Genomic DNA, 16993 nt, shown 5'->3' with positions numbered 1-16993 from the left:
ACAAACCTACAGAGAGTTTAATGCAGATTCCCAGGGCTTGACACTGAACAAGTATGAGATACAATTGAGTTTTAAAAGTTATCTTGGAGAGAGGTGAAATTAGCAGCAGAGATTACATACTGGAGGTGGGTACTTCCAAAAGTTCATGAAAATGCAATATATGTGCCCCATACTGACCACTGATATTCATTTTTCTCCACCTTCAGATCTGAAATGAGATTCCTGGAAAGTTAAATCATCAGGGATATGTGTGTGTGTGCATGTGCGTGTGTGTGAGAGAAGATGCAACAAAAATCAAACCTGTATATTAACTGGAGGAATTAATTATTGGATGTTCAGCATATTATCTAGGGTAATGAATAAAGATTTTTGTAACAGGCAGTTTAATCTGTGCAGTGTTGTTTATTTAGAAGTCTTAGTTTTCTGATTCTATCTATACTTGGCTGATAGGTTGGCAAATTCCTGTCTGTATTTGGTATTTAAGTTGTATTAGGCATCACTTCTCAATCAAACTGTCAACTCTGTTGTAGCAACATGAGTGAGGCAGAGCAAAAAAAGTAGAACAGTATGAGAAGGGGAGAGCAGGCAGGATGGTATAGGTAAGGCAGAATGGCAAAGAATGATGTGAGCAACACAGAGTGATATGAATAGGTCAGGATATGTGGAGGGCAGTATGGCATCATAGTCGGGGCCAGACAATGTTCTCAGGGCATGGAGGTTTAGGACGGTCAGTATGGCATGGCTTTCTGGACAAAGCAATGCAATGGACAGGGAAGGGCATGGTCGGCAAGTAGGGCAGGTCAGTGTAGGAAAGAATCCGTCAAGGCATTTTCTCCTTAATATACGTACCAAAATTATAAATGCAACTATAATATATACCAACTACATCATAAACCACTGTGGCTCTCATTATTCTTTCTTGTGAATCATGCACAATGCTATTATCCTGCTTCATTGATATAGCAACCGCAACCTTCTCTAGCCCCATCACCAGACTCCTTCCCACTGATCCTTAAGTCCCCATCACCTATCCCTCTCCACATCAGCTAAGTTTCCATTGTATAAATTACTAATGTCACTTTCCTTCCAATTCATAGCTGGAGTTGGTATGTATTATTAGAAAGCAGACAAATGCCACTAAGTAAACTTGAAACATTTATTAAATTTCTCCAGTGCCTTCTCCCTATGGCCGATTGCATTCACTCAGGGAACAGAACAGTCCAAGATCTGTGCTGAGTGGGCTAATTTGAACCAGACAAATGTTACATTGAAGTTAGGTCTATTGGAGTCCCTGTTGTTAATCATTATCCATCTCCTTGGGTGGTCTGTCCACATTCATCATTATGGTTCAGAAGTTCAGACTGACCACTTGAACAAGGCATCACCAAAGCTTCATGGCAACAAGGATTCAGGAGTTGAACGAATGGGAGAATAAACAACTAATAAGTTCATAATGTGACAGCCTCACCATCACGCACCTGTATCCATCCACAGTGACGTATTTAAGGGCATCCTATTTTCAAGGCGTAACGAAAGAAGCCAACTAACAGCTCAGCATTAAATCAACTACCATTTCCTTATTTTCAAATCTTACTCAGGCTTGATTAGTCTGCATAACAGAAAATCCTCCCACAGATTTCGAGGTTCCAGTTCATCTTAAGAATCATAAAACTGTGTAGTAATTTTTGCAATCAAGTGCCTGAAATTAAAATCCTGACATAAAGGTCAAATGCAAACCACGCCCCCCCAAAAAAAAGTTACAGACATGTTTCCGGCAAGCTTGTTTTTTGACCCATTCTAATTTATTTGCCAACATTCACAAAGACAGGAATGCAACAATTGGGGAAGGTGCTGGAATGAGGAAAGGATTTAACACCCCCAAATATTTGCTAGAATTTAATTTCCCTCCTCTCCAAATCCTCAATGCTTTTCTGTTGTTGCCAACCCTGATTGAACATTCCTGGGGTTTCATCAAATGATGTCCCACTTTCAACGATCTCAGCAAACATTTCTTTATTACCCCATCTCTCAAATGTTTTTATAACTAAAAGAAGACATTGTAAAAGTTCACAAATTTTAATGCCCGTATACATTTTATCCTTGGCTGCTCGCAGCAGTGTTTGGGAGATATATCTTTATTTAGCAGAAACTCCAGGATAATGTTGGAGGGTTGGCAACCCTAATGCTTCTCATTTCCACCTCACCTAACTCTGTACGTGTGATAGCACCTCCAATTTGGACCCACTTCTGTTTAACATAGCAATGTTCCCAATTTCACTGCTGATGTATCAGCTTTGTTTCCCCATTATACTGGGCATCAGTGAATTGTCACAGTTTTCTGCTGTGTGTTTGAAATCTGCCTTTTTAAAGAGACATGCATTCTATTGCCAACATACATTGAAGAGCTTCCAAGACAAAGGCACTTACAGCCAAGTTATTAAGATGCTTAGAAAAGCATATTTGCTGTGGCATTTTATTTGATAGATAAGTTCATTTTAAACCACCAAACTGCAACTTGCATCAAAGTGCCTAAAGGAGCTAGTATGGAACAATCTCAGACATCAGATCGACTTCATGCTACCCAGAAATTCCAGCCACGTGTAGGTCTCTGATGAAATAATTGTGTACTTATAAATAGTATATTCTCTATAAATCCTGACTGGGTTGGGGGAATGAAGAGAAGAGGGGCTTCTAGCTGATGCTGAGGTGAAAAATATTTGCATCTCAATACACTGTTAAAAAAGTTACAAGTATAAATGTGTTAAATAGAATAAAACATGATTCTTGTGTGAATTAGTTAAACTGTGCAGACATTTACTAATCAGTAGATTTTGTGCCCCTTCCTGCATTTTATGACTAGGGACATATTTTTTCTTTTTTATATATAAATATATGTATATACATACAGAAAGATATGGACTCACTTGAATGTTTAAATACATCAAAATAGCAGCAATGCCAGTAACCATTAAACCTTTCAGAAATTTCCACCTAATGAAAATAATAAAACCAAGAATTAAGAGTTAATTATACATGAAAAGGAACAATTTCCAGCTGTCATATCCTAACAAGAGAAAAGAAATCTTCAATAAACAGCCTGGCAGTCAAGGGACAGGAAAGCATGAATAACGTGGTTTCTTTGGTGACAAGAGTCATTTTGCTTTTGTGTGTGTGTCTTATTCCTCCCCCCACATCCTCACACTCACTCATAGCCAGCTCTTCTCCTTAATTGGATTGTAGCTGATTTCTGCCAGGTCAACTACAAAGCCTAGCCTTCTGAATATAAGCCACATGGATGTCATTATATAATCATCCAGCCCATTGGAATGGATAATTATGTTATTATTTCAGGACCAGCATTAACTTGATGTAAGAGTGGACATTACATCCAGTGACTATCCAATTACACAACTGTACACAATTTCAGGCAAGAAGTCAATCTCTTTGAAAATGTAATCATCACACTTTCTCTTCTCTATTAGTTGCCTTCTCTAAAGCAATGTTGCCCAATTCATAAATCATTAGCTACATATGGCTAATTGGGCCCGTAGATTTGACTGATAGGAAATACAAACATATTTTGGATCAATAAATAAAAAATATTCATTCATATGACTGATATATGTGAATTTATCATTTGCAACTTCTAGTAAATGGTGACAAAAGCAAAGAGTGAAAGTATTTTTTTTCCTTAGTTACGGAATGATGGTAAATGTTTGTTCAGTAAATATTCACGTGTGAAATGCATTTACTTGTTAATATGTGTAATTAAAATGAGTGTATGCACTAAAACTGTATACCTCTGGCCAGATATTGGCTAACCAGCAATTTCAATTGGGACAACTCTGCTCTAAAGAACACACATGCAGCACAACCTGAAGCGAACAGGCAGAGAAATAAATTAAATGCTTTCCACTGAATAATGCAAAGCTGGTTATCAAAAGAAAGAAAATGAACAAACCAAGAAAGAAAAATAGTGCCAATTCAAAAAGTTTAGTACAGCAGCTAATGAAGATGATTGTTAAAGTACCACACTGAAAAGGGAAATTTTCTCATAAAAATTGTCAGTTACAAATTTGTGCAGTGAGAAAAGAGATCCTGCTAGTATTTTCTACTCTCTGCTTTTAATACATTCATTACCTAATAAAATAACTTTCAAGGAGCAGGAATCTAACCTATGGCATTGCACCAGTTTAAATTAACAAGTGGCATTTCTCCTCAATAAACAAAACGCTTTTGACCACCAGATGGCAGTCAAACTTAGAGTACAGAATTGTCATGGGTCAGACCATTCAAATTCACTGATGTTGCAGATGCATTCTTAAACTCCCTTTCATGCCTCAGCTAATCAGCTCAGTGATGCCTGTGATGGTCCCAACCTCAGTCAATGGCTTCCTTTGACAGTAAGGAGGAGCCATAGTAGCCTCAGTGATCCCGAGTCAAAAATGTGGAAGACATATCTGCATATGCAAGCAGGATGGTGTTCAACAGTGATGTCCTCTGGTTCATTCACAAAGCCCGAAGGCCCTGCAAATAAGTACCTTCAGGAAAGGGATGAACATACAAACAAGGGGAAGCCATTAAGCCCTACAGATCTGTTGCACCATTCAATTATATCAGGATGAATTATATCTCAATTCCAAGGAATTCAAAGGACAGGAGAAAAGTGACAGAAAAAATGTGGCATGGCAGGAAACAGTCCAATGTTGAGTCACCTAAAGGAGAAAATTGATGGTCTTTATTCAATTGGAAAAGGAGGGCACTATTAAAATTATATTTTCATGCAGTCATAGAAGAAACATTTTCTTCCATGAGAATACAGAAGCACAATATTTTACTGGACCGAAACAGTCTTGTTCCAAAAGATGGCACCGGAATGCGTCAACAACATGTAAATGAAAGCACCGCATGTGATACACTCAAATGACTTTGGAAATTGTGCAACTTTTATCTCCCTTTTTCTGTCATTTTCCCCCTCCCCTAGTGCACCCATACTGTTAAGGATCAGATCAGTGTAATGCCTTCCATGATTGAACTGTTTGCCAACAGTGACTGTTTGGAGAAAGTTGTTAATTCAATGGCCATTTGCACCTTTAAAAGAGGAGGGACATTGATAATTTAACAGCAAGACATGATATTGTTTTCAGCGAGGTGAATGTTCCTATATTGGTGGATCAATTGGCAGAGAGGGGAGGAGAATACATCAGTGTTATAATTAGACAGAGACTGTTGGTAGATGTGTGGGCTTAATGAGTCAAGTAACACTTGGTTGCACAAAACTTTGTGTTTTTCTGCCTACACTGATTGGCTACCTGGAAGAGGGAATGGTGAGCTGCCAACACCTGTGGAATTGTAAAGAGAAGACTGGGCATGAAAACTCAGAGACTACATGTCTCCCTCTGCACCCCACACTCTCTTACGGTTAGTTTGTTCATGTGCAATAATCAGGCACAACAGTTGAAACTGAAAGGACTGCCTCAGCATTATCATCAGCTCCATTAGATCTGCTGTAAGTCTAGAGGAACTTTCACCCTTTTCTGTAAGGCACTACAAGGGAATATGTTTGAAACATGACAGGAAGCTCTCTGCTGACAAAACCACAGATAGCAAGATCAGAACACACACACAGACACATACATACGCTCGTACACTGTGGGAGCTCAGGACAGTCACAACTAACATGCCTTAAGAACAGAGCTAGGTTGGATCACGGTTGTGCAATCACAAGTTATATCTATTGGTATCGTATCATTGAATGAAGCTTTCCTCATCTCTCTACATTCTAAAAGGGGCCCTGGCAACCTCTACCTTCACAAAGAGTGTTTGATTTAGGAAAGGGAGAGCAGCTCTTTGTTGTCCCAAAAAACAAAAGGAACTAAAATTGAGAAATCAATAACTATAGTTCATTTACTGAACTTCATCAATAAAAACTTTGACCAAACTCTCAGAGTAACTTCCAGGGTCTCAAGGTTGCAGGTCCTTAAAACATCTCAGAGATTAAATATCTCTCAAACATCTGTTGCTTGACTCCCCTTTGAAGGTCTTCATCACTGGCTAGAGGTCAATTGTCCGGCTTTCAAAATTTGGTGATTTTTTTTAATAAACGTCTGATTAAAAAAAATTTGTATTTTTCATCACATGACTGAGCATTCTTCCTTCCAGCTCATTTCCCAAGTACCTTCTCAAGTGTGAGATGCATTGTAGACTGTTTTAATTCAATACAATGTCTTGTTGATCTTGAGTCTTAAAGGTAGGGGTACTGGTTCACCTTGGTTGGGCTCAGTGGATATCCGGTGTAGACAGCTGAGGCTGGTGAAGCGTTGATGTATGTCTGGTGGGCAAATTGGGCTTGGTACTGACTTGGGTGAATGGTGGGAGATGGCAGTACTCTTGGTCCCATGCTGACAGGCATTTGGTGGACAATCCCTCCAGGATGGGTGGCATAGGTATGCCTGGTAGAACCCTGTGATGCCACGAGGTGAGCAACTGTGCCTGTGGGCCCCAGGGCAGGTGTGGCATAGGTATACAGGTGAGGCTGCCCTGATAGATGGGCCGCTGTCAGGTGAGGATGCACAGTAGTGTGTGAAGGACTACGGTGTGGGAATGAGTAGGGTGCCTGGGCAATGGTCGGAGTAATGTACGCCTGCTGCCTTCGATGTCCATGGTTACCACTCCGCTCCTGAATGCTTGTCACATGTGGCTGAGCCTAAAAGACAAAGACATTAAAGTTAAAGTTTATTTATTAGTCATAAGTAGGCTTATATTAACATTGCAATGAAGCTACTGTGAAAATCACCTAGTCGCCACATTCTGGCACCTGTTTGGGTACAGTGAGGGAGAATTTAGCGTCATCAATGCACCTAACCAGTGCATTTTTTGAACTGTCGGAAGATACCAGAGCACCTGGAGGAAACCCACACAGACATGGGGAGAACATACAAACTACACACAGACAGTGACCCAAGCCTGGAATCAAATCCAGGTCATAGAGTCACAGAGACATAGAAGTTTACAGCATGGAAACAGGCCCTTTGGCCCAACTTATTCACGCTGTCTTTTTGTTTAAACCCCTAAGCTAGTCCCAATTGCCTACATTTGGCCCATATTCTTCTATACCCATCTTACACATGTAACTGTCTAAACGCTTTTTAAAAGACAAAATTGTACTCGCCTCTACTACTACTTCTGGCAGCTTGTTCCAGACACTCACCATCCTTTGTGTGAAAAAATTGCCCCTCTGGACCCTTTTGTATCTCTCCCCTCTCACCTTAAACCTATGCCCTCTAGTTTTAGATTCCCCTACCTTTGGAAAAAGATATTGACTATCTACCTTATCTATGTCCCTCATTATTTTTATAAACCTCTATAAGATCATCCCTCAGCTTCCTACACTCCAGAGAAAAAAGTCTCAATCTATCCAGCCTCTCCTTATGACTCAAACGATCAAGTCCCAGTAGCATCCTAGTAAACCTCTTCTGCACTCTTTCTCGTTTAATAATATCCTTTCTATAATAGGTGACCAGAACTGTACACAGTATTCCAAGTGTGGCCTTACCAATGTCTTGTACAACTTCAACAATCCATCATCCCGGTACCTAAGAAAAACCAAGCAGCGTGTCTTAATGACTATCGGCTGGTGGCTCTGACATCCATCATCATGAAGTGTTTCAAAAAGTTAGCATGGCATGAATCAATTCCAGCCTCCCGGACTACCTGGATCCATTACAGTTTGCCTACCGCTGCAACAGGTCCACAGCAGATGCCATTTCCCTGGCCTTGCACTCAACCCTGGAATACCTAGGTAACAGACTCCTATTTATTGACTATAACTCAGCCTTCAATACTATTATTTCCACAAAGTTCATCTCCAAAGCCCGTGGCCTGGGCCTCGGCACCTCCCTCTGTGACTGGATTCTGAGCTTCCTGACTCAGACCACAATGAATATGGATAGGCAACAACACCTCATCCATGATCATCCTCAACACCGGTGCCCCACAAGGCTGTGTTCGCAGCCCCATACTATACTCCTTTATACACCTATGACTGTGTGGCCAAGTTCCCCTCCAATTCGATTTTCAAGTTTGCTGACAACACCACTGTAGTGGATCGGATCTCAAACAAGACGAGACAGAGTACAGCAATGAGACAGAGAATCTGGTGAACTGCTGCGGCAACAATAATCTCTCCCTCAATGTCAGCAAAATGAAGGAGATTGTCATCGAATGCAGGGATGAAGTAGAAAGAGTTGGGACCTTCAAGTTTTTAGGTATTCAGATCACCAACAACTTGTCCTGCTTCCCCCCCATGCTGACACTGTAGTTAAGAAAGCCCACTAATGCCTCTATTTTCTCAGAAGACTAAGGAAATTTGGCATGTCAGCTACAACTCTCGCCAACTTTTACAGATGCACCATAGAAAGCATTCTTTCTGGTTGTATCACAGCTTGGTATGGCTCCTGCTCTGCCTAAGACTGCAAGCAACTACAAAGGGTCGTGAATGTAGCCCAGTCCGTCACGCAAACCAGCGTCCCATTCATTGACTCTGTCTACACTTCTACACTTCTGCTGCCTCAGCAAAACAGGCAGTATAATTAAGGACCCCACACACCCCGGGCATTCTCTGTTATTCTTTCTTCCACCTTCTTCCATTGGGAGAAAGATACAAAAGTCTGTGGTCACTTACTAGCTAAGTCAAGGATAGCTTCTTCCCTGCTGCCATCAGACTTTTGAATGGACTTACCTTGCATTAAGTTGCCACCTATCTTGCTGTCATCTACAAACTTACTAACCATGCCTCCTATATTCTCACCCAAATCATTAATATAAATGACAAATAACTGTGGACCCAGCACCGATCCCTGAGCACACCACTGGTCACAAGCCTCCAGTTTGAAAAATAACCCTCTACAACCACCATCTGGCTTCTGTCATCAAGTCAATTTTGTAACCATTTAGCTACCTCACCCTGGATCCAGTGAGATTTAATGCTATGCAACAACCTAGCATGCAGTACCTGTCAAAGGCCTTGCCAAGGTCCATGTAGACAACATCAGCTGCACTGCCCTCATCCACCTTCTTGGTTATCCCTCCAAAAAACTCAATCAATTGTGCTGGAAGTCTTAAAGCACATCAAGGTAGATAAATCTCCAGGACCTGATTAAGTGTATCCCAAGACATTTGGGAGGCTAGGGAGGAAATTGCAGGTCCCCTAGCAGAGATACTTGAATCACTGATAGTCACAGGGGAGGTGCTGAAATTTGGAGGGTAGCAAATGTTGTGCCTTTGTTTAGAAAGGGCTGCAGGGAAAAGCCTGGGAACTACAGGTCAGTGAGCTTCACATCTGTGGTGAGTAAGTTGTTGGAAGGTATTTTGAAAGACAGGATCTACAAGCATTTAAAAATGCAAAGACTGATTAGGGACAGTCAGCACGGGTTTGTGTTTGGAACATCATGTCTCACAAATTCGATTGAGCTTTTTTTTTAACGTCTTTGGTGCTGTGAGGCAGCAATGCTAACCATGTGTTACTGTGCTGCCATTGTTAACTGATGTAGAGAAAAACACTTCGAATGACTGAACAGTCAGCTCCAGAAACATTGCTGCTGTTTTTTCGATCATTACCCTTTCACCGATAACAATGATTGAAGGTAACTCTAAGAAGCACTGGATCTCCTCCTCACATCAGGATGTTCCCATCCACACTCAAATCCAAACTCACAATTGGAGGGATTGCATCCACATTTGATCCTATACTTCAGGAGGGATTCATTCAAAATTCAAACTTCTACTCATTAATTTTCACAGCTAGAATAGGGTCTCAGCTATAACTAATCGGAAGCGGGTGGAGCAGACAGAGATCAGGAGCAGGCAGAACAGACAGAGCGGGAGTGGACAGAGATCAGGGGTGAGTGAGTATGATACAGGTGAGGGGGTCTTGATGTGGAACGAGTTGTTATGGATCAGCAACGTTCCCTGGTTGACTTTGAATGAATAACAGGTATGTGTGAGATTACCTGACTGAGATTGAGGGGTTGTTGTTGAAAGGAATGGGTTGTAGACCTCTGTTGCCGGTAAGATGATATCCCCGAGTAATTTGCTGAAGAGTGGGTTGTACTGGATGTTGTTGTGCTGGAGTTTTTGGTCTTATGACCCAATGAATGGTGCCCCTGCGTGCCTGAAAAGTAGAAAGAGTATTAAAATAGGCAGCTTGGAGACCTGAGATTCAATTATCTAATTGTCATTAATCTGTTCAAAACAAATTGATTAGTGCCAATTGAAAAGCTTATGCTCCAAAAATCTAACTAAAGTGATAAGGCTAACAGGCCACTTTTGCAATGCATCATGAAGATTCAATCATTCAAACAGGTTATTAACTATAAAGGAAGTAGTGACGGCCAACAAACTAAGATAATCCCTTTTGAGTTTGGTTTATGAGCCTGATTTTTGCATCAAGCTCTTTGTAGCACTACTAATTGAACCCCCTTGGCATTGTTCACAGATGTCACTCTGCTTGCCATAACGGAATCTGCAAAGGACAAAGCATCAATTATCTGCTGAAGCGAAGTTATGTCTTATTAGTCAAAAAAATCTCTTCCTAGAATCATTCAATAGTTACTGCAAACAAGGAGGCTAATCAACTTGTCATGTCTATGCCAGCTCCTTGCAAGAGCTTTTCACCTACTGCAACACCTCGGCCTTTAACTTCATAGCACTGCACATTTTCTCCCTTCAGTTAATTTCCAACTTACTTTTGAAAACCATGATTGAATCTGCCTCCATTACACTCTCAAGCAGTACATTCCAGATCCTGGCCATTGCCTTAAAAATGTTCTTCTTTGTGTTGCCATTGCATCTTTTGTCAATTACCTTAAATCTGTGTTCTCTGCTTCTTGATCCTTCTATCAATGGGAGTTGTTTCTTCCTTTCTACTCTGTCCAGTGCCATCATGATTTTATATACTTCTAGCAAATCTCCTCTCGACCTTCTATTTTTGAAGGAAAACAGTCCCAGCTAACTGAAGTCCCTACCCTGGGAACCATTTTGCTCATCTTTGGAACCATTCCCCTGAAACTCTTCTGTACCCTCTCTAAATGCCTTTACATCCTTTTTAAGGTATGGTGCCCAGAACTGGATGCAATACTTCATTTAAGAGCAAACTAGCATTTTGTACAGGTTTAATACAACTTCCTTGCCTTTGCATTCTATGCCACTATTTACTACAAGTTTATTACTTGCTCTTTCAACTTGCCTTGGCACCTTCAATGATTTGTGCACATATATTGCCAAGACTTTTTGTTCCTTTGGAAGTGTACCCTTTGTTTTATAAAGGGTACGCTTCCAAAGGAACAGAAAGTTCTTCCTATAAATTGATTTCATGTTTCCTTTGGCTCTTAACTGCAAGGATAACTTGCAGTTGGGAAAAGATGGAAAAGCTCTATTGCTTTCTCTATGACTAAGCCCCAGCTAATCAGAGTCAACCTGTAAACCAATCAGCACTCTTTTCTCCTGTGGTATAAATTACTGTGATCATTCGAAATTTGGCATTCTTGCATTTGTCCTGATGATTGCAAGATGAAAAGCTTCTGCAACAGGTCTCTTTTTTCAGCAATCTCCAAGTTCTATACCACCAAACAACTGTTTTATCAAATACCTTTCATAGAAGCACGTAGTGTAGTTGGTCCACTGTCTGTGCTGGCTGTTTGAAGAGCTATCCAATTAGTCCCATGCCCCATCCTCCCCTCGTAGTCTTGTAAGCTTTTCCTTTATGAGTATATATTCAATTTCCTTTTGAAAGCTGCTCTAGTTCCGATTGTCTCACCATTTAGAAAATATTCTGAGTTATCTATCTGGGGTCCAACATATTCCTCAGGTTCATAACATTTACTCTAGGCATGAATAAAACTGTAAACATGGATCAGGAAGGTGAAGCGGGGGAGACCTAGGTAGAGTGTAACAGTTCCAAATAATGTGTTCCCACCTCCACATAATACAAATGGCTGCCGATAACGAGGTCAGCTTCTATTCATGGTTTCTGCTTATTTGGCAAATTTCAGCAAGAGCAAAGCACATCCGGGCAAATGCCCTCATGCGAGGCATGTCAGCCAGGGCTTTTTACCCAATTGCTATCTAATTCTCCCTGCAGAGAAGTGAACCTATGATTTTACCACTTTCATTCTAAGCGCTGGGCAGACTTGAAACTGGGAGTATTTCAGATCCGACTTTAAGGCCCATTTTTAGTCCCTCCTCCAATTACGCACTCTGCCTGCAAAATTTTGAGCGCATCAGATTCATGCTGCAGAAGCCAGTGGCTGGGCCTTAGCATGCCTGAAAGACTGCAGAGGGAGGTAGTATGCAAGTGCAGGCTTCTGATTATGTGCATTAACAATGGCAGTGGTCTGACAGAAAAGAGAGAACTGTCAGGCCCCTGCTACTGTAGGCTGCCTGAAGCAGCTCCCCCCCTACAATCTTGGGGGCGTGTGGCCAGAGATACAGCACCCACCGACCCCCACCTCTGCCCAGATCGATCACAGATTCCTCCTCCTTCACCGATCGCAGACCGCAGGGTGACAGTGGGCCCCCTCTCCCTCCCACATTAGTCCCACTGGCCCCACCCCATTAACCCTGCCACTGTTGTCAGACTGGCATTGCCACATGCCAGGGGGGCACTGCCCAAGGGGCGCACCGCTCCTTGCCCTCAGACTCTGTGGGGGGGCCTCAATGGCCTCCAGTTCCACCGGTGAGGCCAAATCAACTGCTCCCCATTCATGGAGAGCATGTCTGTTCCTCGCTGGCGTGAATCTTTCCCGGAGAGGTCATTAAAGAGGGGCCAAGCCCAAACGATTAAGCGCTGGGCTCGGTAAGCAGATGCAAATTGCCATTTCAATAGATTTAAATACCTCTTGCCCATTTCCAGCGAGAGGTCAACTGCGCCAGTCAACTGTTGCTCATAAAATGGTGCCGGCTGCAAAAACCAGTGCCAATCATGCACAGTGCTTTATAGCCCAATTTACCACCATGTCATGCCTGAAAATGGGTGCAACACAATGGTAAAATCACCCACATGATGTCAGAACAGGAACCAATTGCTTGAGATGCCTATTGGTACTTCTTTGCCTTGCCTTATCATGAAGAGTGAAGACAGTGCAATGAATGTCAGAAGAGTCAGTGTCCTGAAGACATGAGGAGACAAAATGTTGTGAGGGAGGATTTGGACAAAAATGGCTACCAATACAACCAACCCTGTGAACTGAATACCTAGAATATTCTAAGACAAAGGGTTATACCTTACTACTTAATCATGAAGGACCAATGTCAGCTCCTGACTGAATTTTTCTCGTCTTGACAATGGAGTTGGGAGGTTTGTCTGCCAAATCAGGGGTATGAACTGGCACTGATGATCTGAGATATTCTATGATGGACTGGGATACTAGTAAAGGACACAAGGAGGAACTGAGGGCAAACCTGGCACAAGGCGGTCACAGCCTGCCACAGTTTCACTAGACTGTGTCTTGAGAGGTGGTACAATGATGGTGCGTGGGTTACCACAGTAGTGGCTGTCTGATCGTCCTTTGGCTGGATTGTTTGCAGTGCTGCTGCTAATGGTGTGCTGCTGTCGCACAGCATATGGACTGTTGTTGCTCGAAGAGTCCGAGTCTGGCGAGTCATGAACTGTGACACAGCTGATGACATTCTTTCTCTGCTTTGACAGTCTGCTGAAGAAAGGAAAGGATACAGCTTCAGTAACAGACAAGAAATTAATCCTTCTAGCTATACCACCATTCAACTTCTCCGTCACCCTCTACCATTTCTCCCTGAGAGTCTTGACTCTTCCTGATCTGGGGCTTCACTGGCATTAACAAATCTCCAGTAATTTGTCAAAGTTGTTTCTCTTTCAGGTGTGATCCTTGACTGAGACAGTGAGTGGGCAACTCATCATGGCAAGGTATAATAGCTTAGCTCAATCTGGTTCTCACCCAATATCCATTTTTAAAGACACACAAACATAAACATACATACATACAATCTTCGGCAGCAATAGGAACCCTGACTCCCATTTTCTCATCTCCAGCTTACAGTCTCGATGTGTTGCCCTGACTGAGATCAGTTAATCCATAACAGACTTTGGATTTGAAGCTCCTGGTCTATACAGCTCAGTGGTACACCATCAGTTTATCATATGCTGGGTGACAATGTAAATGATGCCATTTTCCAGTTCCATAAAATTAATTTCAATAATTGAGCCTCAGCTTTCTAATCTCTGAAAGGTTTGTGTTTAAGTGTCAAGGGGACTTAGCATATGTCTAAAGATTTGACTTATACATGGTATGCTGCAGGATGGGGCTTAAGGAGAGATGGGATGCCCTAAAAGAGCAAGTGTGAGAATGGAAAGTTATCACCATCCATGAAGCAGTTTCCTTCATTGCAACAAAAATACAGATCAATTTCAAAATCAGGTGCAAGACGAACAACATCAGCTAAGCTTAGGTTGAAAGTCGAAAGATGTGGTTATGCTCTTGGGAGGGGAGGTAGGTGGGTTGGACTTTGGGATTGTGTTGGTTCGAAAATGCCAAGCATAGCAATGGCCGAGTGCTAGCTAACCAATCCTGTGTAGCAGGGTTGAGGTAACCTCATACCCAAGTCAGGCAAGTTCCTGGCATTTGGCACACTTAATTATCAATAAACCATCCGGACTGAGATGGGGCCTGGAGTGAGGTTGCCATTCTTCCACTCAACTTTGGATAGCCCTGAAAACCAGCACCCTAAGTATAAGATGGTCAAAGCTGCACAAAAATAAACTTACTACTACTCTCATATAATGCTCCAGCTCAGTCCATCTGTCAAGTCTGAAGTGCTGTTTTACTTCATATAAGCTCCATAGCTAAATTCTCCCACTTTCCCTGCCCACATACTTGAATATTCATCAGTTTCAAACATCTAATACTTATTGAAAAGAATTAAAGGACTCTGCTTTAATAATAGTTTGTGACAGGGATTTGACATTATAATCATGTTCAGTAGAGAGAATGTTTTCCAAAATCTCCCTTTCAATTCCTAAGATTACCAGACTTTTGGGCCCTTTTGTTTCCTCTCTGTGTTGACTGGTGCAAACAATTGTTCATTATTTACTCTATCATAATAATTTGCAATTATGTAAACCTCAATCAGATCAGGTGAAAAACGCTCTGATTTCTCAAGACTCTGTTCAAAACTGCAACCCTTCATCTCTAGCTGTAATCCAGTAATTCCAGTCTTCATCCTTCCCACTGTTTTTATATCTTTCTAATAACGAGATGGTCAAAACTCTACATGGTCACAATTTACCATAATACTTGTTTGGTGTCATATGCAAGTTTTAGTGTCATTCCCTCAATTCTGAAGTCAAGATCACTTATGAAATACTTAAAATTAAGAGCAGTTCCAACAGAGACCTTTTATAAACAATTATCGCTTCTTTCCATTGAGAGAAACATTTTTTTTAACGCCTACCCTTTGTTTCTTGTTGTCTGACCACCTTCACCTTAATGTCACATTCTTCTTAATTCCTTGTGTTATTGCCATCACTTTAAGCATTTTAAATTGAATTTTAACAAATCCACAGATCTCATCCATGACATTTGCTTTATCTATTTTCCCTGTTGTTTCTTCAAATAATGTTGTAAGGATGATCAAGTATAGTTTATGTTTTAGCAATCTATGCTGACTGATCCTAACTGGTTCATTTTTTTTCAAGCACCTATTTTTTTAATCTCATATTATAAATTTGGGATTTATAAAATGGTTGATTAAATCTAAATGATCTGTAATTTTGTGGCATATCCTCCTTATTCTTCATGTCCTAAGAGGGTATTGGTAACCATGGACTTCCACTGGATTGGTTTATGATTATGTTTGGCACTCCTTAAGGCTTCTTTGCTATCTGTCATCAGGAGTATTTGAAGGATAATCAACCTGTTTGGTCATGTTATGAACATACCTTCTATGCCACCAAGTCCAAGAGTGGGACGTGGACCTGGAGCTTCTGGCCCAGAGGTAGGCATGCCAACCACGCTACACACCATGACTAATCATATTTTTCCTTGAAGAGGAGAGTCACATTCCAAATCTATGGGACAATTTTGCTTTGTACAATTATAGAAGATACTATTCCTTCACTGCCTTATCTATTAAGCTTGGATGTAAACCTCCTTTCCAGGTAAACAGCTAAGAAAGTGATAAAGAAAGATAGAGTATGAAGCTAAACTAGCTCTAAATATAAAAAAGATAGTAAAAGTTTTTACAAATATATAAAGAAGAGACTGGCTAGAGTGAATGTTGGACCCTTGGAGGACGAGAGGGGGGATTTAGCGATGGGTAACGAGGAAACGGCTGAGGCTTTAAATAAGTTTTTGTGTTGGTCTTCACGGAAGAGGACGCAAATAGCTTGCCGGATATTAAAGATAGAAGGATGGTAGGAGACGAGGTCCTTAATGCAATTACTGTCACTAGAGAGGTAGTGCTTGATAGACTAACGGGACCGAAGGTAGACAAGTCCCAGGGACCGGATGGAATGCATCCCAGGGTTCTGAAAGAAATGGCAGAGGTGATAGCGGATGCCTTAGTAATTATTTATTTATCAAAATTCGCTGGACTCTGGGGAAGTGCCGGAAGATTGGAAAACGACTAATGTTACGCTGCTGTTTAAAAAAGGTAGCAGACAAAAGGCAGGGAATTATCGGCCGGTTAGCCTAACGTCCGTAGTTGGTGCCTCACAAAAGGTTGCTGCAAAAGGTTAGGGTGCACAGAGTTGGGGGTAAGGTGTTACCGTGGATTGAGGATTGGTTGTCTAATAGGAAGCAGAGAGTTGGAATCAATGGGTGCTATTCTGGTTGGCAGTTGGTGACTAGTGGAGTGTCACAGGGATTGGTGCTGGGGTCTCAACTGATTACCATTTACATAGACGATCTGGAGGAGGGGGCTGAGTGTTGGGTAACAAAATTTGCTGATGACACGAAGATGA

General features: G+C 41.5%; 1 protein-coding gene across 7 annotated transcripts in view; it reads right to left on the bottom strand.

Annotated features, from left to right (window-relative positions):
- Positions 1-413: 413 nt before the first annotated feature.
- Positions 414-16993, bottom strand: part of hipk2 (homeodomain interacting protein kinase 2) — a 285854-nt gene continuing 269274 nt past the window's right edge. For 5 of the 7 annotated variants that reach the window (XM_080190630.1, XM_080190634.1, XM_080190636.1 and 2 more), the window contains 3 exons: positions 13459-13709; positions 10011-10171; positions 414-6706 (listed from right to left, as the gene is read on the bottom strand). In XM_080190630.1, the coding sequence (XP_080046756.1) occupies positions 6245-6706; positions 10011-10171; positions 13459-13709 (874 nt within the window). In that variant the 3' untranslated portion in view covers positions 414-6244. The remainder of the gene's footprint in view (positions 6707-10010; positions 10172-13458; positions 13710-16993) is intronic. The other 2 variants (XM_080190631.1, XM_080190633.1) reach the window with 2 other exon arrangements.

Source organism: Carcharhinus amblyrhynchos, chromosome 6 (genome assembly GCF_965287045.1).
Source record: "Carcharhinus amblyrhynchos chromosome 6, sCarAmb.v2.hapA, whole genome shotgun sequence".
Lineage (NCBI taxonomy): Eukaryota > Metazoa > Chordata > Chondrichthyes > Carcharhiniformes > Carcharhinidae > Carcharhinus > Carcharhinus amblyrhynchos.
Note: the sequence above shows the minus strand (reverse complement) of the source record. Positions and strands in the feature narration are given on the sequence as shown.